Consider the following 22,475-nt stretch of genomic DNA (forward strand, 5'->3'; position numbering starts at 1 on the left):
CCTCAGCTCATAAAAACACCCATCAGCAGCTGTTGTATAAACAGGATTTGTGGGTACTTTACTGTGTTCCTTGTTTCAACAGGTTACCTCTTTTTATTTACTAATTATTTTGCTGCTGCATTGAGTGATGGCCCACTATTGTATTCCACTGAGGGTTAGGCATAAACACCATGTGTCCGGAGTCAGAGAATTTGAAAATAGTGTCCCTTGGTCCATGCATGCACCCTGGCTCACCTCGTGCTCCTATCTGAGGCAATAAACGGCAGGGCGGACCTCAACACGCATATTACTTCATTTCCCATAGAAGCGTGTTGGATAATTATACTGTAGATGCTTTTCTGGAAACTAGGATTGGATAATAGACATGCTACCCACCAGTTTCAAAATAAGCGGAACCCTTTGTCTTCCTTAGTTTTTATTGGCTGCTGCCACCGCATCATTTCCCACCTGGAAGAGATGGACACCACTGAAATATCATGTATAGCTTAGAAGGGCTCATCATTACTCAGTTGTCTCTTCACTGAAGACATTACTGTTGCAAAGCAATCGCTGTTGAAGAACACACACAGTATAGATATAAGTAGTGTGTAATTACTAATCTGCATGTGTAAAAGATTTATTTTAAAGCCTGTCTTTCTATGTGCTAGGTCTTTTTTATATAAGAGATCTGTATTTATATTACTGTGAACTCCTGGCAGTGACCACTGTAATTAAAGGGTGAGGTTGTAAAACACTTTGCATTATAATGCCTATTTTCAGATGCTTATAACTTTGTGCAACAATCATCCTTTTGGCTAAAATTTTCCATGTTTGGTCTCTTGTGATGGTTTTTGAACAGCCCTATTGCTGACGTGGCTGATTTAATGTTGCAATTTAGCTTGGAAATAATATTCATTGAGGAACAGCGCATGACCTTAGTCCAAAAAAAACAACCTGGTGTTGATTTGATTGAATGAGTGTTTTAAAAATTACCTGTTGAGTGTGAAGAGTAGAGGGTTTTTTGCTAAGCTCATTAAATGTGCCATGAGGGAATGATGCACTGTGTGTGTATGCACAGCAAATTTAATTTTCACTGTGAATTGCTTAATCCCCCAAATTCCTCGAGCCCAGTCAATCTCCAGATACTTAAAACTGTCCCAAGGTCTGGCAAAAAGGGTTTCTTGCTCCTGGAGCAGGTTTGAAATATTTAGTCTCTTGGAGCCACTAGTTGAAATTAAGGCAGGTTTGGCTCAAACCGTTCTCTTTGAGATAGGCTGAGTTCCATGCAGTTCACTACATAGAATTTTAAGAGCAGACCTTAATAATAGGATCTCTGTTAGCTGTGTGTGGATGTTAAAATGCCTATGACACATTTTGTATGAGCCGGGGTTTGCTCTGGTGTCGTCATATAAATTTCCCCCTTCACTTATGGTCATGCAGCAACCTGTGTGCATCGTTTGGCTGCTGCCCTCTATCCCCAGAGGCTGCTGCAATGCCAGGGTGGACATGCTTTGGGCTGACAAAAGGAGTTGTATAAATGCGCAATATAATCTCAGCCAAAAGCCTTTGTTAGCAAACTGCAGAGGTTGAGAAGTGCTGCTCCAAACAGTTGAATTACACATGTTGATTTCAAAAAAGGGGTAAATAAATTAACAGTGGAAATCACAAGTTAAGGTTAGGTGTACAATTCTAACACTATTCAATAATAAATACCTATAGACTTCTGTCTGCAACAATAAATTAAACTTAATCCTGCTTGTAGTGATAGCAGCCTCCCTCCAGGCTTCCTCCTTTGTTCCATTCATAGTTTAAGGCCAGAAGGGACCATTAGATAATCTAAGATGATCTCCTGTACAGTAACTCCTCACTTAAAGTCATCCCGGTTAACGTTGTTACGCTGTTGATCAATTAGGGAACATGCTCGTTAAAAGTTGTGCAATGCTCCCTTCTAACCTCGTTTGGCAGCCACCTGCTTTGTCCACTGCTTGCAGGAAGAGCAGCCCATTGCAGCTAGCTGGTGGGGGCTTGGAACCAGGGTGGACCAGCAGCCCCCCTATCAGCTCCCCGCTCCCCTAAGTTCCCTGTGCAGCAGCTGCCCAGCGGGCTATCAATTGCAGCTATCCCTCCCCCCCACTGCCATGTGCTGCTCCTGCCCTCTGCCTTGGAGCTGCCCCCCGAGCCTCCTGCTTGCTGTGCAGCGGGGGAGGGGAATTGGGGGTCTAATGTCAGGGTGTCCCCATCCCCCCTGCTCCTACACCCCGCTTACCCCTTCTTGTCCATATAGAGCAGGGTGGGGACACGGAGGGAGAGAGACACCTCAGGGCAGCAGCTGCTTTCTCAACTTCCTGATCCACTTAAAAAGACAATGCACTTTAGAGTGGGTCAGTTACTTAAAGGGGCAGCGTGCATCTCTCTCTCCCCCACACACAAGGTGTGTATCTGTCTCTGTCTGCTATGCTATCTCCCCTCCCCTCCATTCCTGCTGCCTTGTAGAGTGAGAGGCTACATTAACAACAACGTGTTAACCCTTGAGGGCTCAGCCAAGTGCTAGTTCATCATTTAGCACAGGGGTTCTCAAACTGGGGGTCGGAACCCCTCAGGGGGCCATGAGGTTATTACATGGGGGGTCGTGAGCTGTCAGTCTCCACCCCAAACCCCACTTTGCCTCCAGCTTTTATAATGGTGTTAAATATATAAAAAAGTACACCTCTACCCCGATATAACACAAATTCTGATATAACGCGGTAAAGCAGTGCTCCGGGGGGGCAGGGCGGCGCACTCTGGCGGATCAAAGCAAGTTCGATATAACGCAGTTTCACCTATAACGCGGTAAGATTTTTGGGCTCCCGAGGACAGCGTTATATTGAGGTAGAGGTGTATTTTTAATTTATATGGGGGGTCGCACTCAGAGGCTTGCTATGTGAAATGGGTCACCAGTACAAAAGTTTGAGAACCACTGATTTAGCAGCAAGGCATTCCCTGGGAAATATCCCATCCTCTAACTTCACCACCTCAATCAACCAAGCTTCAGAATCATCATAGCTGTGAACAGTATTAAATTGTTTGTTTTAAAACGTACTCTGTGTGTGTGTGTGTGTGTGTGTGTGTGTGTGTGTGTTTTTTTGTCTGGGAAAAAAAATTTCCCTGGAACTTAACCCCCCCCCCCTTGTTTACATTAATTCTTATGGGGAAATTGGATTCGTTTAACATTGTTTCGCTTAAAGTTGCATTTTTCAGGAAGATAACTACAACATTAAGTGAGGAGTTACTATATAACGCAGGCCATTAAATTTCCATCAGTTCCTCCTATATTGAGCCCAATAATTTTGTGTTTGATTAAAGCATATCTTCCAGAAAAGCATCCAGTCTCGATTTAAAGGCCTCAAGAGATGGAGAACTTACTACTTCCTTATGTAGTTGATTCCAATGGTTAATCAGTTTCATTTCTCTTTTCTTTTTAATTGTACCTTGTTTCTTTTTATCTGTCAGGCTTCAGTTTCCAGCCACTGGTTCATATTATGCCTTTCTCTGCTAGGTTAAAGAACCCTTTAGTATCAAGTATTTTCTCCCTGTGGAGGTTCTTATACACTGTAATCAAGTCACTTCTCAGTCTTTTTGATACAAATAAACAGATTGAGGTTTTTTTCCAGCCTTCAAATCATTTGGTGGCTCTTCTGCACCATCTCCAGTTTTTTTCAACATCCTTTTCAAAATGTGGACATCAGAATTGTAAATAGCACTCCAGCATATATTGACATGTCATACGAGGACATGGTCCTGGAAACCTTTATTAATATTATTAAAGCTTTGCAAGAGGGATCCCCAATAAGATCTGTTGTATTTGGACAAGTTTCAAATTGTAGGAGATGGGGGAAGTGGTGGTATACTTCCAAGCTTCACCTCCTTTCCTCAGATCATGCAGATGTTCAGAATATGATCATATGGACTCTGCTGAGCTTCCCTCACTGAGGTTCAGATACACCCTTGAACAGGCTAGATTCAGGCATAGACTTGTACCTCAGCTTCCAGAGTCATGTGATGAAATCAAAAGTTCAGCTTTTATTTAAAAATTGGCTTGCTTCTAGCCATCGTGGTTACTCAGGAAACTTGAACGGTGTGACTGATGCAGTAGTGTGTCCCTGAATTTGCAGAGAGCCTCTAGTAGAGGGAGTAGCAGTAGCCAGTAGAGCCAAGGAAGAATTAACGTGTCCTATACCTAGCACCGGAGCAGACCAGGCAGGCCTTCCCAGCTCTGGAGGTTGCCTTGAGTGGTTTTGGGGGGAGGCTTGGATGCCTCTGTGAGATTAGTTCTGCATTGTTGGGGCTCAGATGTTCTCTGGGCTATGTTTCTTTGACCATTTGTCTCCACTGGTCAAATCAGTGGGGAGGGGATGGTACTCTAGCCTGTTTCAATGAGACCTAGATCAAAGCAATCTAATGAACTGTTATTGTGCGTCAGCAGGGTCCACATAGACTGTGCGCAGCAGGCTCGTGGGGAGTAGATTCACACCCCAGCTTGCTGCAAGCTAAATGTTCACGTAGATGTGCCCTTAGACCACCTACCAGTGAGGTGCCATTCAGAGTAGATGTGTACAGACCTTTCTTGTGTGGTTCACTCTCTCCTTCATGCTTTCAGAGCATTGTAATGATTAATGGTGTTGGCATTTTAAAATTGTCATTGAGTTAACTCTCCATTTAAGATGAATGAGGAAGCTCACATCTTTGAGCTCTTTCAGGCTTCCAGGCATCACTAAGGCTATGGCTACACTAGCACTTTTGCTAGTAAACGTATGTCACTCGGGTGTGAAAAAATGCCCCACTGAGCGACATAAGTTACACCAATAGAAGTGCCATTGTGGACAGGGGTATGATATAGCTACCCCCGCTCGTTGGGAGTGGTTTAATTATGTCGATGGGAGAGCTCTCTCCTGTAGACATTGCATCCATACAGCTCTGCCACAGTAAGCTCGCTAGTGTAGACTCTTTTGGGGAGTGGAAGGGAAAGAGGGTTTGGTAACTAGGAAGTCTGAAGGCTTTTTTTTTTTTTTTTTAAACTGATTTTGGAGAATAAGATTACCCCGCTCCTCCCCCTCCCAAAAAAAATGTGCTGGGTCAATGACCCAGCATGGACTAGCCCAACTCAAGCCCTGGTTTGAATGAAGGATTTTTGTAAGGGTATACAAAACTTTTAGTGCACCATTCTTCAGGCAGTAGACCTAATATAATACTAGGGAATGGTGAGGACTGTTCCGTAATTAATAGGGACAACGTTAACACAAATTTGGCCAACGCCAAGTACTTTAAAGAGATTAACCAGGTGTTGCATAGGTATGAAATTCTAAGTCTTAATCTTTACTTGGCAAATCATGTATTAAAAGATTAGACGATAGATCTTCTGTAGTTCTCGGAAGGTCAGGGGTAGCTGGGTGTCGGTGGCTTCTGTCCAGGACAGCGTGTTCAAATGGTGTCTTAGTTCCAGATTAAGGAATTTGTGTTCTGTTTGAAAGCCAGCAGAGTTTCAAAGTCTTGGAGAGTGAGGGCCCAAGCCTGTCTTGCCCAGAGGCCTCTTTATGCCACTAGATGGTGTGAAGGAGGGTCCTAAAGGCAACAGACTTCCCCCAGGCAATACCTGCAGTGTTCCCCTGCTGGTGAAATGACTACACCAGTCCCTTACAATTTTCCATGTAGGAGGCGTGTCCGGAGTACATGCAAAGGAGGATGCTGAACTGGAGCTCCGCTGTGCTGTGACCAGAGAGAGGCATGGGGAACCCAAGAATAAGTTAGAGTACCCTAAGGCTTTTACAGTTTACATTGACAGTAGGCAGACATCCCCCCACCCCCAGAGTATCAAAAGGCTTAAATGCAACTTTGTCCCCACCCCTTCATTCCTGTGCTGAATTAAAGGTAGATAATCATGATTTTTTCTTAATGACGTACAAAATAAGAAATCAGATATTTATAATACATATTTTGTTCTTTATTTCTTCCTATTTTATAGTTTGAAATTGCTGAAGAGCATTCATATACTTATAGATTCTAAGGGCAGAAGGGACCATTGTGATCATCTGGTCTGACCTCCTGTGTAACACAGGCCATAGAACTTCACCAAAATAATTCCTAGAGCAGATCTTTTAGAAAAACATCCAGTCTTGATTTAAAAAATGGAGTGATGGAGAATCTGCCATGACCCTTGGCAAATTTTTCTAGTGGTTAATTATTCTCGCCATTAAAAATGTACGCCTCATTTCCAGTCTGAATTTGTCTAGCTTCAACTTCCAGTCATTAGAGCATGTCATAGCTTTCTCTGCTAGATTGAAGAGCCCATTATTAAATATTTGTTCCCCATGTAGGCACTTACAGACTGTAATGAAGTCACCCCTTAGCCTTCTCATTGTTAAGCTAAACAGAGCTCCTTGACACTTTCACAGATTTTCTAATCTTTTAATCCTTCTCATGGATCTTCTCTGAACCCTCTACAATTTTTTTAACATCATTTTTAAAATTGTGGATACCAGATCTGGACACAGTATTCCAACAGCGGTCGCACTAATGCCAAATACAGAGGCAAAATAGCCTGTCTACCCCTACTCAAAATTCCCCTGTATATGCATCCAAGGATTGCGTTAGCCCCTTTGGCCACAGTGGGAGCTCATGTTCAGGTGATTATCCACCACAACTCTCATATCTTTTTCAGTCACTGCATTCCAGCATAGATTCCCCCATCCTCCAAGTATGGCTGACGTTCTTTGTTCCTAGATGTGTACGTTTACATTTATCTGTATTAAAACACACACTGTTTGCTTACGCTCGGGTTACCAAGCAATCCAGGTCACTCTGAATCAGTGACCTATCCTCTTCATTATTTACCACTCCCCCTATTTTTGTGTGATATGCAGTCTTTCATTGGTGATTTTATGTTTTCTTCCAGATTATTGATACAAATGTTAAATAGCATAGGGTAAGAATGATTATCAGAGGATCCCACTAGAAACACACCCGCTCAATGACTATTCCCTGTTTATAATTGTATTTTGACACCTATCAGTTAGCCAGCTTTTAATCTACTTAATGTGTGCCATGTTAATTTTATATTCTTTATTAGTTTTTTAATCAAAATGTTGTGTGGCATCAAGTCACACTTTACAGAAGTCTAAGTATATTACAGCGATACTATTACTTTGATCAACCAAATTTATAATCTGATCACAAAAATAAACCCATGTTGATTTGCATTAGTTATATGCCCTCTTTTAATTCTGTGAGTCCTATGTAAGATGTTCCATTATCTTGCCAGCGGTTGGTGTCAGACTGCCAGGCCTGTAATTACACAGGTCATCCCGTTTACCCATCTTAAATACTATCACATTAGCTTTCTTCCAGTCTTCTGGAACTATGTTCCAAGACTTTTGAAAATAACTTTAACGGTGCAGCAATTCCTGAGTCAGCTCTTTTAAAACTCATGGATGCAAATTATCTGGATCTGTTGATTTAAAAATGTCTTAACATTAGACTCTGCTGTTTAACAGTCTCTTGAGATATTAATGGAGAAAGTGTTACCATATGATGAGACTGCATATCTGCTTTTTCCCCAAATACAGAACAGAAATATTTATAGGGCAGAAGTGTTCATTCTGCATTATTATTAGGCTTGGAAGGAGTAGATTTTAATCAGTAAATGTGGGTAAACTTAGATTTCACCACGCATACAAAAATATTTTAAAAATCTGTGTTGATTGAAGTTTACAGATAGGCAAAGTAAGCAAAATGCTGCTTGGGAATTTTGATTTAAGGATATTTACTTTGTAAATTTTGATATGTGAAGTTGACAATTGGTGTTTAAACGGTTATAAAGCTTTAACTTTTTGAATCTCAAATCTACTGTCATTAAAAAATTGTCTGACTCTCCCCATAATTTCCTGCAACTGAAAAGTTAAATCAATGAAAATAAAAAGCTTTAAACCCATAATTTTGTGCAACTTGTGAAAATTTAAATAGCTAAAAATTGAAAATCTCTTAAAACAAACATCAATATTCATCAAAATAATAAAAAAATCTAATTCTGCCAAGTGTAATTATTATTGATAATTCTACCATTTCCATATAGTAATGGACCAATGCTATTTAATATATTTAGCATTAATTTCTGACAAAATGGGATGATTTTGAACAGCCATTATGTTTTCCTAGCTGAATGTGATTTTAAAACAATGTTAGTGCACAGGGGGTTGGCTTAAGGACAAGGGGTCATAGCAATTTCCCTTTACCCTACTTTGTTCCCCTGTATTTTTGCCTCCCCTTTCTCAGGATCCCATAGAATTTTACTGTTCCCTAAGGAATTACAATAGTGGCCTGATCCCCAAAGTTTATTTAAGTCAGTGGAAGGATTCCCGTTGACTTTAATGGGCTTTGAATCAATGCCTAGGAGCCTTGACTTGGCTTCTAATGTAATGTCTTAAGTATAGGCATAATTTTAAAAGTGTGAGGCTGAAGAGGGAAGTGACCATCAAAGGAAAACTGCTGTCCAGCTAGAAACCTAGTCCAGCTGCTCTGCTAGACAAAAGGCAGGGGTGCTTTGAAATGAATTTAAAATAGGTTAGGAGACCATTCAAGACTCCCAATGCAACTTCCAGGGGAGCAATAAAAAGAAAAACCAGAGTCAGGAAGAAAAGGGAGAGAAGAAAGGGGTGAGCAGTAGAAAGTGGATAGGTGGAGGATGGAGGAGGCGGGGGTGAAAGAGAGAGAGGAGCAGATAACTTGTCCTCTCTTGCCAAAATGCATAGGGATTTCTTGTTTTTATCTGGGTAATGAGGTCCCAGCCATGCACTGCCAGGAGCTAGTGTGGCTGTGACATCACCAACAAGGTCCAGCTGGCCTATCAGAACAGACCAGTGTTGAGAGCTACATTCTAATATAAGATAATTTGTGCTTTTCAAATGCGAGTGATCTCACTGCTGCCAAGTGACCACCTGATCGTTGGTTTTGTTTCTTTTGTCATGGTAGGTGTAACTAGAAATACTCCAGTAATTTCCTTTCATTTAACGTTGGAGTGCAGTTCAGAAAATACATAATGTACGTTTTAGAGAACAGCAGGATTCTGTAGCATGAGTGGTTTCTCCTCTAAGGAAACGAGTACACATTAGAAGTACAGATGAAAGCATGGAATCAAATGTGAACTTTGAGTAACTTTTTAGTTTTCTGGCAAATAATTTCACATAGGGATGTATCAGATGAAATTATATATGCAGTCTTCTAAAGCCTGGAAGCTCTGAAAGGCTGTGTACTGACTGCAGAGCAGGCAAGCATATTCAAAGGTAAGGATGATCTCTTGTATGAGGTCGAAAAGGAAGAATAAAAGTGAGGTGTGTGCCGGAGAGCTGGCCAGTGTCAGAGGAAGAAGAGCTCTTGTAATGTTCTTTCAACCTTCCACACACCAAAATGCCCTCTCCTGGATCAATCCTTTTAATACACAACTGGCCCAAAAGGGAGGGGGGTAAGAGTTACCGTGGGGTTAGGGTGGGAATAAACCTGACTGTGGCCTATGAAGAGGAAGGGACAGATCTGGTCCCTGACAAAGGAGTGTGTCATTTAAAATTTTAAAAGCACAACTCTTTAGTGGGTGGGTCCTTTCCTCCCTGTGAGTGTTGGACAGAAGCAGTTATAGCGCTCCAAGGAGAGCTTTCAGTTGTATTAAGTTTAGGTATTTCAGATTTCTAATCTAGGGTTGAATTTACAGACAAGGAAGTGTTTGGTTCCCAGACTAGGTGGTACTTCATACCTACTCAGCCCTAGTGTCCTGGATGCTAATTGCAAGGTATAGAGTAACCATGAAAGTTAGATCTCTTAATACAAGAGATTTAGCCCAGTGGGGTCATACACACAACAGATTCTATTCCTATAATTCAAATTGTGTTGCTAGACATAGTTACTTGTTTCTGGAAGGATTCTTTGATAACCTCAGAATGTTTTAGTTCTTCCCACCCCTGAGGTCTTCTAAAGGTGTCTAGATGTCCCTTGAAGGTGGTAACCTGTCTCTCTCTCCTTGCTGAAACTCCTAAACTGGAGAGATGCAGACTTTTTTTTTTTAATCAAGATTTATTCCATCACCATTAAAATCAGTGATGTGATATGACGACATCCTCATTAAAACAAATGGGGTTTAATTAGCTATCTGTTTTCCTATAGAAACGAAAGAGCTGTGACCAGTATCCTATCCCCAGAGAAGTCAGACTTTTTTTTGTCCTTTGATTTTATATCAGCTTGCTTTTAAATGCATCCTTCTGTCTTCTAGTCAGAGTGCAGAGCATATCATCATATATGTACTATAATTACAGATACTGGTGTTATACTACTGCTGGCCAAGTAGGTTGTATGTAGGGTGGAATGAATGTTCTTTCCACTTTGTAGTTCATTATTTTTTTTCTACACCTTGCTAATGGTAAAAACAAAATTACAAACATGGTAAGTGACACTGGTTCTTTTTCATTTCATTTGAGGTGTTAGATTCTAATTTTCTTTAACACTTCTTCTAAAAATCATGAAAAAACAAAAAAAGGAAATCCACATGCAATCAAACCATAGGTTTAAATAGCTTGAAGGTTCTAGCAAAAAAAATTAAGAAAGCTAATACTATAGAAATATCTGGTACTCAATGGCTCTTTAATTTAACTGACAGACATAACAAGATCCATTGGCTGGAAGTTGAAGTCAGCAAAGTTCAGACTCAAAATAAGATGCAATTTAACCTTTTGGAGCAGATTGCCAAGGGATGTGGTAAATTTTCAGTGGCTTGGAGTCTTTGAATCAAGATCGCATGGCTTTCTAAAAGAGATGTTTTAGTTCAACCACAAGCTGTTGGGCTAGATATGGGAATTGCTGGCTGAAAGTCTATGGCCTGTGGCAGATTAGGTGATTATAATAGTCTCCTCTATCCTTAAAGTCTATGAAATTCGCAGTTAAGTCAGGAGAAACTATTCAAAAGACCACCCCTTTAAACTGACTAAATTGAACCTGGTTAAAACTGGTTGGAAAGCCTGTCCTCGTTTAAATCAATGGCAGTTTTACTATTGGCTTCAGTGGGACCAAGATTTCAGCCTAGGTAATTAGAGTTTTGTGGATTTCTGTCAGAATCATTACACTAGTTCCCCCCTCGTGTCCCCTCCTCCCCCCCCCCCCCATGGATATATATGGGTTTGAATTTAGGAATTTTTAAGGCAACTCTACTTATGCCACTAGTCCAGTTCAATATAATCCGCATTAAAATCCCCTCTAGAGCAATGAAGGCAAATGTTTTGCAGGACCCAATTACTGCAGTCTTTCTTCCATTGCTCCACCAAAGTGGTTATAATGCAGTTGGTTCTTAATGTTTTTGTGACTGAACCACATTTTGATTGTATTTCAGCATTTTGCAGTTGAGAAATATAGTTAAAATTGTGTTACCCATAGCAGGGGACTACCATGTTGTAACAAAGGCCCTGAAATGATCAGTTTTTCTAGTGTTTTATAGTGTAGGAAAGACTGAAGATTTATCTCAATTTTGGGAGATATTTGTTCTGTATTTAAAATGTCTGTTTCTAAAGAGAGGAGAGCGTTGTCAAGGTACTTGAAAGATTAAATCAAACCCCAAGGGAAGTAGAAAAAATGTGTGTGGGGAGGGTTCTTTAACAAGCACATAGAAACAAACTGAACCTCAAACAGGTTCTAAATGAGTCTGTACAAATATTTATCTAATTATGTGCTGAAGATGAAAAGTTCTTTAATGGCTAAATATTATTGAGACAAGGTAATTTTTAATAAGAGAGACAAAAAAAAACGGAATCCCTTCAAAAAGTAGTTTGCCAAACAATCTTTTCAGCGATGGAACAATTTGCAGTTGTTAAGGTAGTTAATTGATCTCTGTATGTAAAGACCAGAGCATGCATATCAGCTACTTAATTAGCATTGAACTTGGATGCATTCTTTACCCACCAAATACATCTCAGCATTATGTATTACTTTATTTATTCAGTGCTTTATTTATACCATGTCTGTGGTGTTTTACAAACGTTAGCTTCCGAAGGATGATACATTCTTGCAATGAGCTCTGTGTGGGTGGACCCTTTGCATGTGTGAATCTTTTTGCAGGTTCAGGGTTTAAATAGGACAGAAATTAGCCCTTGATGCTACAGATCCTTATACACAAGAATAACATGAGACATGAGTAGTGCCATTGAACTTGTGGGTGTAAAATTTTTAACGTTATATAAGCATTTCTAGAACTGGGGGGCCTGACGTAATTTTTATGGGGAAGGACCATGTCTAATGTACATTGCCTATCAATGTACAATGCCTAGTACAATGGGGGTAGACCTCATGTTTGAGGACTCTATGTACTACCATAATGCAAACTATAAATAATAAAAATACATCGTTGGGGGAGAGAAGAGAAAGGGATAGCGAAGTGGGATCACTGATCAAAGGGAAAGGAAGAAATGAGTTCGGGAGAGGATTTTTGTTGCTCTCCTTTGACTTGTCTTGCTTCATCAGTCAAGTAGAATTCTTTAATGGTGTCAACAAGCATGTGGACAAGGATGATGCAGTAGATATAGTATATTGGACTTTCAGAAAGCCTTTGACAGTGTCCCTCATCAAAGGCTGTTAAGCAGTGTACGCAGTCATGGGATAAGAGGGAAAGTCCTCTCATGGATCAATAACTGGTTAAAAGATAGGAAACAAAAGGTAGGTGTAAATAGTCAGTTTTCAAAATGGAGAGAGGTAAGTCGCAGGATCCCTTGGGGATCTGTATGGTACCAGTACTGTTCAACATATTCATAAATAACCTGAAAAAAGAAATGTAAACAACGAGGTGGCAAAGTTTGCAGATGATACAAAATTACTTAAGATAGTTGAGTCAAAATCTGACTGTGAAGAGTTACGAAGGGATCACACAAAACTAGGCGATTAGGCAACAAAATAGCAGATGAAATTCAATGTTGACAGATGCAAAGTAATGCATATTGGAAAACATAATTCCTAACTGTACATACAAAATGATGGAGTCTAAATGAACTGTCACTGCACAAGAAAGATCTTGGAGTCGTCATGGATAGTTCTGTAAAAACATCTGCTCAGTGTGTAGCAGCAGTCAAAAAAGCTAACAGTATGTTAGGAACCATTAAGAAAGGGACAGATAAGACAGAAAATATTATAATACCACTATATAAATTCATGGTGCACCCACACTTGAATATTGCGTACAGTTCTGGTCACCCCATTGCAAAAAAGATACGTTAGAATTGGAAGAAATACAGAGAAGGGCAACAAAAATGATTAGTGGTATGGAACAGCTTCCACATGAGGAGAGGTGGAAAGGACTGGGACACTAAACCTGGAACAGAAGTCTAAGGGGGATATTATAAAGGTCTTTACTCCTTCACATAACACAAGAACAAGGGGCCACCTAATGAAATTAATAAGCAGCAAATTTAAAACAAACTTAATGCAGTGCACCGTCAACCTGTGGAACTCATTGCCAGGGGATGTTGTGAAGGCCAAAAATATAGCTGGGTTCAAAAAAGAATTGAGTATGTTCATGGAGGATAGGGCCATCAATAGCTATTAGCCAAGATGGTCAGGGATGCAACCCCATGCTTTCAGTGTCCCTAAACCTTCGACTGCCAAAGCTGGGAATGGATCACTTGATAATTGTCCTGTTCTGTTCATTCCCTCTGAAGCGACTGGCACTGGCCAGTGCAGAAGACAGGATACTGGGATAGACGGACCTTTGGTCTGACCCAATATGGCTGTTCTTATGTTCTGACTGTGAAGAGAATTATAACTCTCTCCTGAAATTCCCTGATAAACAGGGACAATGGAAATTGACAAAGATGGAAAATCCACAAATTCTAAGGATTGAGGTCTTTCCGGACACTTTGCTATATTTCTACATAATGTGTGGACCAGATGTTATATGTTTGATCATGTCAGAGCACAGTTGTCTGACATGTAGGCGCATCTGTGTTCTAACACTTGCTTTTTTCTGTAAAGTGGACAGGACAGCATGCTTATGTTTGTGTTATCCCATCCACACTACTGACAAAATGTTGGAAGCCAGATGCAGCTAACTATGCACTGACTCAATTAGACTTGTAGACCTCTACAAACAATTTTAGGGAATCATTACTAATCATTCCGCAGAAACATTGATTAACTAGAAGGTGCCCATGACCCTGGAATCAGAACACAACCAAAATTACAAATAGTGCAATCAGTCTGAAAGACTGCAGTCTGCCTCTTGCTTTGTCACACCAAGAAAGAACATGACAAATGTGTGTTTTGTTTTTATCGCTTGCCATCTTCAGATTAGGTTTTCCTACAATAACCCACCTCAAGAGATTTTAACCACCCTCAGAAAAAAATAATCTGCCAAGAGACTCAGATCCCCTGCACTTGCAAATTTCAGCCTAAGCACAATCACCTCCAGTGTCCTTGAAGCTTAATTGGCATAGTGAGAGGTGATCTGAGAGTTTTGGGGTACAACCACTAAGGGCTGTGAAGATCACGGTTTTAAATTGGACTGGGAACCAGTACAGAGAGCCCTGGGCTAGGGTGGTGTATTCTCATAGTCATTGTGTAAGAAGAGGGGCTGCCTGGTGTACCCTCTGGAGCTTTCACTTTCAACCTGAGGTTCAGCATGTTGCAGTAGTTGAGTTTAGAGGTGACAAACACACAGATCACCTTGGCTTGGTCTGTGGCTGATGAGAGGTGTAACCTCTTGGACAGCCGAAGAGTATAAAAGGAATTTATGGTTACTGATGTCATTTGCCTGTCCAGGAGTGCAGAAGGAGCTCAAAACATATGCCCTAATGTTTGTGTTAATATTAAGTAAATTGGAATGGAGTACATGGTCAAGAGGTGCAGATAATTTAAAATAGGGGAAACATTGCGAAGGCATGGGAAATGTGACTATTTTTGAAGTAACACAGAAGTGAGTGGGAATTCTACCTTAAAGGAAATGTATGTGCTTTGAAGTTGGAAAAACATTTATGCGAAATTCAGTATTCTTAAATGTAACCTCCCCCATAAGTAGGATTAGCTTACTTGCGCCACTCTGCTGGTATTACTGAATGAAAGAACAGTAGACCAAGAAAGCTAAAATAATCTCTTTAAGAAGGATGATGATGACATGCTAATGCTAAAGTTAAATTTAAGACTATTATTCCTTGCCTTTCTAGCTTTCCTGCTTTTGTGAGAGTGACAACTGTAATATATATTTAAAATTCTTGCACTACAGAAGAGAGAAGAGTTTTGGCTTTTCTGTTTTGCATGTTTAAATCACACGAATGTTGATACTTTATAGGTTACGTGTATTAAAGGGTGTTTTCAGTTTTATTCAAGTGCTTTGCTTGTATTGTTCTAAGTCATAATTTGGTCCCGTTAAATAGCTAAGTGGAGAGAGCGCACCATTTTAAAATCATTTTGATCTGAATGTGTGATTTTGTTCTATAGTAAAATATTAGAACTGTAACACCTTCATTTTGAAATCTGCTGTTGAGATAAATAATTTAAGAAAACTCCTTATTTTCTGTATGCCATAGTTTAAAAAGTAGCTGTTGTACTGTTTCACATCTGGAAAAGAGTGGATAGACATGTTCAGTGTTACAATATAAGAATGTCAAAAAGCATCTGTCTAGAATTTTACAGATTCATGCTGTGTGTGTGTTTTCTGAATTGTCTGGTGGCTGAATATCTTAAAATGAATGGGTTAAAGGCTATAAAAAGGGCCATTTAATTTGAATAAAGAGTAGACAAGTATTAGGAATTTGCCAGAACAGTGATCTATAGGCTTTCATTTATAATTTGCTTCCTGCTGCAAATATTTTCACAAATGTATTTAAGAATATATTGAATAACTAGTTTCATTTTCCTGTGCCAACGTGTGCTGAAGTACTGTGGAGGCAGACATATGAACACCTTAAAATTGTGTAAGGATTGTAATTTTTAAGGTGAAACTCCCCTGGTAGCCCAGGAACCATGAGTGTGAATTTTGTGCCTAAACTACACCATCCTGTCAGCTTCTTGCTTCTAACCTTTCTCATCATAAAAATCCTTTTGTCTTTTCATATGAAAAACAGATTTTGCTCTTTCAAGAACCACCTATAATAGTCCTTTAGATTAAAAAACCCTCTCATGTTGTACGATGACGGTCAACTGCGAAGGGATGATGCAAAAATGAAGCAGCGTATTATTGGAAGTGGTTGTTTCACCAAGCAAATTCTAAGGTATCTGATGAGGAAGGGATCTTGGGTCCTAGGGTTTAATTAACGGAGACCAAATTTAGTGAGACTTTCCATCGTGCATGTTCTGTTTTATCTTTTCTAGTCTAAAGGTACAGTGTTGCGCCAATAGGTGGCGGCATTGGAGTAGCTAAATGTAAGTCTAGTGACATTGTTATTGAATTCCAACATCAGCTATATCCGATCGTTTCTACCCAGGTTAAACTTTGCATGTGTAGTTTTTCTGCAGGCAAAAATCAGCCTGTGCATCTTGTAAGCGAATCATCTTACATGTTGAAAGGGTTTAAATTGGGCACTGGATCGTTTTGTTTCTGCGCTGCTGTTGCCACCCAAATTCTCCGACTCTGCAGAGATCTGCTAAATGCTCATGCGGTTCCTTGCAAATCGTAGTATTATAACGGGGGAGAACGGGTCTCCTGGCCAGGGGTCTCCTGATTAAGGGTATCTGGATTTTGGTGATGGTTCACTGCTACTGAAGTGATGCAAAGGAGCCGTTCTGGCGGTGGGAGGTTCCGAATGACCGGCCAGCCAATAGGCACTGACTCTCTTGCATATATTATGCAATAGGACTGGAACCTCAGGTTTTCTGCTGAGTATAGAAGAGCTGACCTCGGAGATTTCTTTGCGCAGCCCTGGGATCAGCATCTTCCAGGATCATACCGCCACAAACTGGTGTTTTTTCAAAATTATCTCTCTCTAGCCAGCCTCCTACCATTCCCCCGTGGCGGAGATTTAACTGAGATTAATGTAGATCAACAGAGAATCTCTGCATTATTTTTTTCTTTGGGGGGGGGGGTGTTTCTGGCTGGAATTGCATGAATGCCCAACGTTGTAGAACAGTGGCAATGGATCTAGGAGTTTATCAACTAAGACATTTTTCAATTTCTTTCTTGTCATCCTTGCTGGGCACCGACAATTCTTCTTTGAGACTCGACAGTAGGTAAATAACTCTGGTCTAAAATGTGCTTGTTTTCCTTGCTGGAATATTTGCAGTAATGCAGGTGAATGCCAGGGGGCTGATTCCTTTGTCCATCGGACTGGGCAGCACTGGGAAGCTGCAGTGGCACGGGCGGTGTGTTTTACATTTATCTTGTGAGAGATTGAATCTCCGGGACACGGATCGCTGTTACCGCATTATGTAATTAAGCTCCATCTTTGTGGGTTATTAGGGAAAATGTCCGGATCTTTGATCCTGCTGTAGCGGGCGGTTTGAGGTGGCTTTACAGGTTGGTTTCTCTGCATTGAAGCATCCCGATGACATAAACAGCAGTATTAAGTCAGTGCGGGATATATTTCTCAGCAAGCTAGTTATCAGTATTCAACTCTCTTGTCTTGTAAATAATTCAGCTGCTGATATATCTTTTCCCCTCTTTTCAGCTCCTCGGGTGCAAGTGTGGTAGCTATTGACAACAAAATCGAGCAAGCGATGGTATGTACCGATTGTTTAATAAAAATACAATTAATGTTTAAAGCGCGAGTTGTGAATAGAAGTAAGTGTTCACAATATCAAGGTTCTCTGGGTAACATTTAACCGATGCATGGGCGTGTTTTTTTTAATAGTGAAGCTGCTGGGTTTTTTTAAATACACTGATGATCAAAGGCTTCCAAACGTGAGGAATGCATACGTTTCCCTGTAGATGCCTTAAATGACTATGACGGCATCTTCTGCCTTTTAAAAAATGATCGATCCTGACTCCGGGGGTGGGGGGAAGGAGGATGAAATAATATTTCCACTCCAATTTTTTTTTTTTTCAAAATCCCCCAACCATCCCAGCTGGATTATCCCTGGAAAATGGGACCAGCCACAGTGTGCTGATGGATCCAATAGGGGCATCCTAAGCTGCTTTAATTCCCATGCTTGCTGGCAATGGAAGGTAACGTGCCTTGGAGCTGGGATCTTGTACGCTGGGGCTGCTGCCCTGCAGGGCAGTGGAAATCATGGGCTCTGTTGCGCGATGGGGGAGAAGCGAAGCCGGTTAAAAAAACAAAAAACCCTCCTCCAAAAACACACACACACAACAACCCACAAACCCTGTGTCTGTGCCTAATTTTTCCTGTTTTTTGATTTCCGCCTTGGCTGCTCTTTGTTATTGGAGCGGTGCCTGTAGCCGTTCTCACGGGATTCTCTGCCTACTGTTGCTAGGCAAACTCCGAACCTTTAACTCGCGGCTATAAATAACTCGGCAGCTCATTGGCTGAGGCGCGTGGGGGTGGTCGGCCGGGTCTCTTTGACGTCACTCTCGGTCACGAAACACTGGAGGGAGGGAGGGAAATGCGGCAACCTGCACTGTAAGAACTAGCTGCAGCCAGCTCCGCGAGGCTGGGCGCGGGGGGGCGGGGAGCAGTTGTTGCAGGGGAGGAGGTTCCTGCTTTTACAAACACACGGCGCCGGCCCGCGAGAGCAGAGCGGGGCTGGTGCCTGGATCCGCACCTCTCATCAGTGAAACCCCACTGATCCCAGCCCTCCTCCGAGGCACGTCCGCGAAGAAGTGCCGGCTGGGGGGTGTGGATTATTGGAAGTGGAAGACAACAGCACGCGGCGGGGAATTTGGAGGCTCGGGCTGGCTTCCTATAGAAACAACCCTCTCCTTCCCCCTTCCAGCCTGAATCAATTCGATGGTATTTTTCTATTCAGATCAATTAATAGGTGAGCTGGCCAGGGGAGGGTGAGCCCATAGACAGAGTAGTGGCCAGGCTGATGGTCAGGTTTGTAATGAGACTGGCCTACTTGGACGTCCAACATTTCTTGTGTGTATTCTGGGTGCACAGGGAATGCAGGCTCTGGCTCTGCATGTTAATCTCCAAAACGCTTTACAAGCACTAGTACATGGAGGGGAGATTTCTCGGCCCCATCTACCCGTGCTTTGCTGTCTCAAAGCTGGAGCCACATCTGCTGCTTGCCTTAGTTGGGTTGGATTATTGTTTCTCTGGCTGAGCAGCGTTGTATCCCTGTCCTAAGGTTGGACCTCTTGCCTGATTTGTGCGCTCTCTTTTCTGTTTCAGGATCTGGTGAAGAGCCATTTGATGTATGCTGTGAGGGAGGAAGTGGAGGTCCTCAAAGAGCAAATCAAAGAGCTGATTGAGAAGAACTCCCAGCTGGAGCAGGAAAACACTCTGCTGAAAACACTGGCCAGCCCAGAGCAGCTCGCCCAGTTCCAAGCACAGCTGCAGACTGGTTCTCCACCTTCGTCCCAGACACAAGGGACAACACAACAGCCTGCCCAGCCGGCATCACAGGGCTCAGGACCTTCAGCATAGTCTCCAATGCCCTGGCCTTCGCGGCCAGTATGCTCTGGACTACCCAGAGAAAAGAGGACAAGTGGAAATCTGCCACAGCCACCCCCTCATCCATTTCATTGCACGCTGCAGTCCAGACTCAAGGACTCTGTACACTGCATGCACCATCACAAGAAATTTTTTTTTTTCAGTATTAAGCACTCATCTGTCCTTTCTTTTTGGCTAAAGGAGTTCTTATTTTTAGGTTGGTGAATAAAAAACAACACAAAAACCCACTATTTTCCAGAGAATTAGCACAAATGCACTGGGGACTTGAACAGCTTCTGCAAATGGCTAAGAAATGGAGTTGCATGCTTGATTTTTGTTTTAAATCTTCCATCCATCCACTGCTGTTACTAATGCAGGCATGAAAAAATGAAGAAATAGACTGGAGTAAAAGTGATGGATCAATACCCCCCCCCCCCCATCCAATTGGGATCCAAAGTAAAGACTGATGCATAGGATCTAAGGGTGAAAGGTAAATTCAGTGTTCAACACTAAACTGTCACCTGAAACCTTAAGTGCAAATATGTTTGCGCTGTTTTCGGAAGCCGTGGACAGGTGCATAAAGCTGTATTAGAGAGAGAAGGTAGGTGACAGAGTTGGGATGTAGGATAATTACAATGAAGGTTATTTGCCTAATGTATATTTGTGTATTTAGTGTAATTACTTTGTAAAATAGAAAACTGTAACTACTATTTAGTTTGTACAGATTGAAATTTAGTTGTTTCATTGGCTGATCTGATGAAGTTTGGATAGTTGTTTTTTTTTTTTTAAATGCTACATAAATAAGAATACACTTACGCAGCTGATCAGAATTTGGCAGATTTATGCTGATTGTGTAATTTCTGAATTTCCCTGGCTGCTGAATATTTGAAGTAAATCTTTGTTCACTGTAGTTTGGTTTAAGGCAGGAAAAAACACTTCAAAAATTATCAATTCCTGCTAGCGCAAGAATAAAACAAAATGAGTTTCCCAGTATGGATTTTTGCATATGATCTGTATAGTAGTATGCATATGTTTTTGTGCATGTTATCTAAACAGTTGTAACACGTCAATGTATTTAACTGTTGCACTTGTCAACCTTCAATAAAGCATAAGATGTTGATAAATAACGACTTCTATATTGTAAGGTTAACCATAATAATTTTGACAAACTTCAGTGCAACCTTCCAATGTAACCTGATTAAGTTGTTTTTGGACAAAGATTTCTGTACTAAATTCTGTTTGTGGTTTTTTAAAACTTTATAATATCACTTTTTTTAAAAGTGAAAATTAAAAATATAATTGCCATATAACTGACTTTAAAGAGGTGGGAAAAATACTATTGGGGGGGGGCAGAGGAAATCCTAAAATGAAGTGTGTAAAGGAGGGGGCCTGAGTATCGGACAAATGCCCCCTCTTTTGGTCCAATCCTGTGAGATGCTGACCAGCTCTTAGGAAGTGCTGGGTGCCTTCTGCTCCCTCTATAGTAATTAGTGCAATAGTATGGACATCTGTCCCTTGTACAGCAATGAACCTGTAAAACTCAGACAACAATGGTTCCCTTAGCAACAAACTGCACCTCCTCATGTGGAACTAGGCATTCCCCTGCTAGGCAGCAGCTCAGAACCATCCAAGTCCATGTGGTAAATCAAGTAGCTACTGTAGCTTCCTGAATTCATCACTCTTAACTCTATGTACTAGCTAGAGCTTTGAGTGATTTAGAATGTGCTGTAAAGTGGGTGTCCAAGAATTCCTCACTCTCTCATCCTCATCACCAGAGTGGGAAGCGAACTGGTTTCTTTCTATTTGTGAAATGGGATGATGCAAACTTGGAACACAGCATCAATGCAGCCTTGTAAAATTGTCATGAAAAATTATCAGCCCAGACACACAATCTTGCTCACTGTTCAGCACTACTGTTGATTAATAAAATGATGTAAACTTGGAAATCAGGCCAGTGTTACAAAATGCATATACTAGATGATGATGATGATGCCTGGAATTGGGAGATGCTGAAGAATTTGCTACTCCATAATCAGAGTGCAATTTACTAGTTAGGACCATAATGAACTAAGGAAGGAAGTCCTACATATTTACAGTTTTCAGCCAAGAATTAAAGATAAAGTGGTCAAGTCTTTAATAGTAGAACATTTAAATTTGTGTTGTAAGGTCATCACTTTTTAAGTTAGATGCGCTAAAAATTTGGATCCAATAACTAATATACAACTCCTCTTAAAAGATTGGTGGAAAGCTTTTCTCCTTTCAGGATCTTGTTTTTGTTTCTTTTGTAACTACTGATATGAACATCATAATATACACACACATATTAGAAACACAAAACCAAGATATCCATAAAATCAGGAGTGGCATTTCTTACAGTGCTTTAGATTTTAGTGAGCAAGCAATTGCAGCAGGGGAAAGTAGAACACGAAGGCCTGGTTACAGAAAAAACAGTTTTGTCCTAGAATGTTGATTTGTAATTGAATTCTTACACATTTAGGGCCTGATCCCGCAAAGACTTAGGTATGTGTTCAACTTTACACACTGAGTAATCCCATTGTCTTCCATGAGATTGATCACAGTGTGGTAAACTAAGCGCATCAATCAATCTTTTGCAGGGTCAGGGACTTGATTTGTAGTTTGATTCCGGGATCTCAATATTTTATTGAATGTATGCTTTAAAAAAAACAATCTTCTATAATGAGGTGGGCTCATTTGAACAATGTGCATTTTAAAAATGCAGCCAAATTAAAGATACTAGATGCTTTTTTTGTTAAGACTAAATTGAAGAAAATTCAAAATTAGAAATAACTAATTTCAGTTGATTTATCAGTGTTCTAATAAAAGGAATGCTGATTTTAGTGATTTTTAAAAACTTACCTGATAGTGTCCCATTGTTTTTCTCCCAATTTTAGTGCTCTCCAGAACAGCCAGGGCAGCTTGTTCATTATACACATGTTTAAT

The 22,475-nt window shown here is 40.8% G+C and overlaps 1 protein-coding gene across 14 annotated transcripts in view; it reads left to right on the forward strand.

Moving 5' to 3' along the window:
• The window catches only part of LOC112103526 (TSC22 domain family protein 1), a 132,340-nt gene extending 112,724 nt beyond the window's left edge, over nt 1-19,616 (forward strand). For 11 of the 14 annotated variants that reach the window (XM_024195349.2, XM_024195346.3, XM_026649947.2 and 8 more), the window contains 2 exons: nt 17,628-17,679; nt 19,254-19,616. In XM_024195349.2, coding sequence (XP_024051117.1) covers nt 17,628-17,679; nt 19,254-19,508 — 307 coding nt within the window. In that variant the 3' untranslated portion in view covers nt 19,509-19,616. Of the gene's footprint in view, nt 1-16,360; nt 17,191-17,627; nt 17,680-18,607; nt 18,870-19,253 lie in introns of those variants that run through there. The other 3 variants (XM_024195348.3, XM_024195354.2, XM_024195357.3) reach the window with 3 other exon arrangements.
• Nucleotides 19,617-22,475: the final 2,859 nt, after the last annotated feature.

The sequence above is a fragment of the Terrapene carolina genome, unplaced genomic scaffold, assembly GCF_002925995.2.
Source record: "Terrapene carolina triunguis isolate 2854851 unplaced genomic scaffold, T_m_triunguis-2.0 Scaffold17, whole genome shotgun sequence".
Lineage (NCBI taxonomy): Eukaryota > Metazoa > Chordata > Testudines > Emydidae > Terrapene > Terrapene triunguis.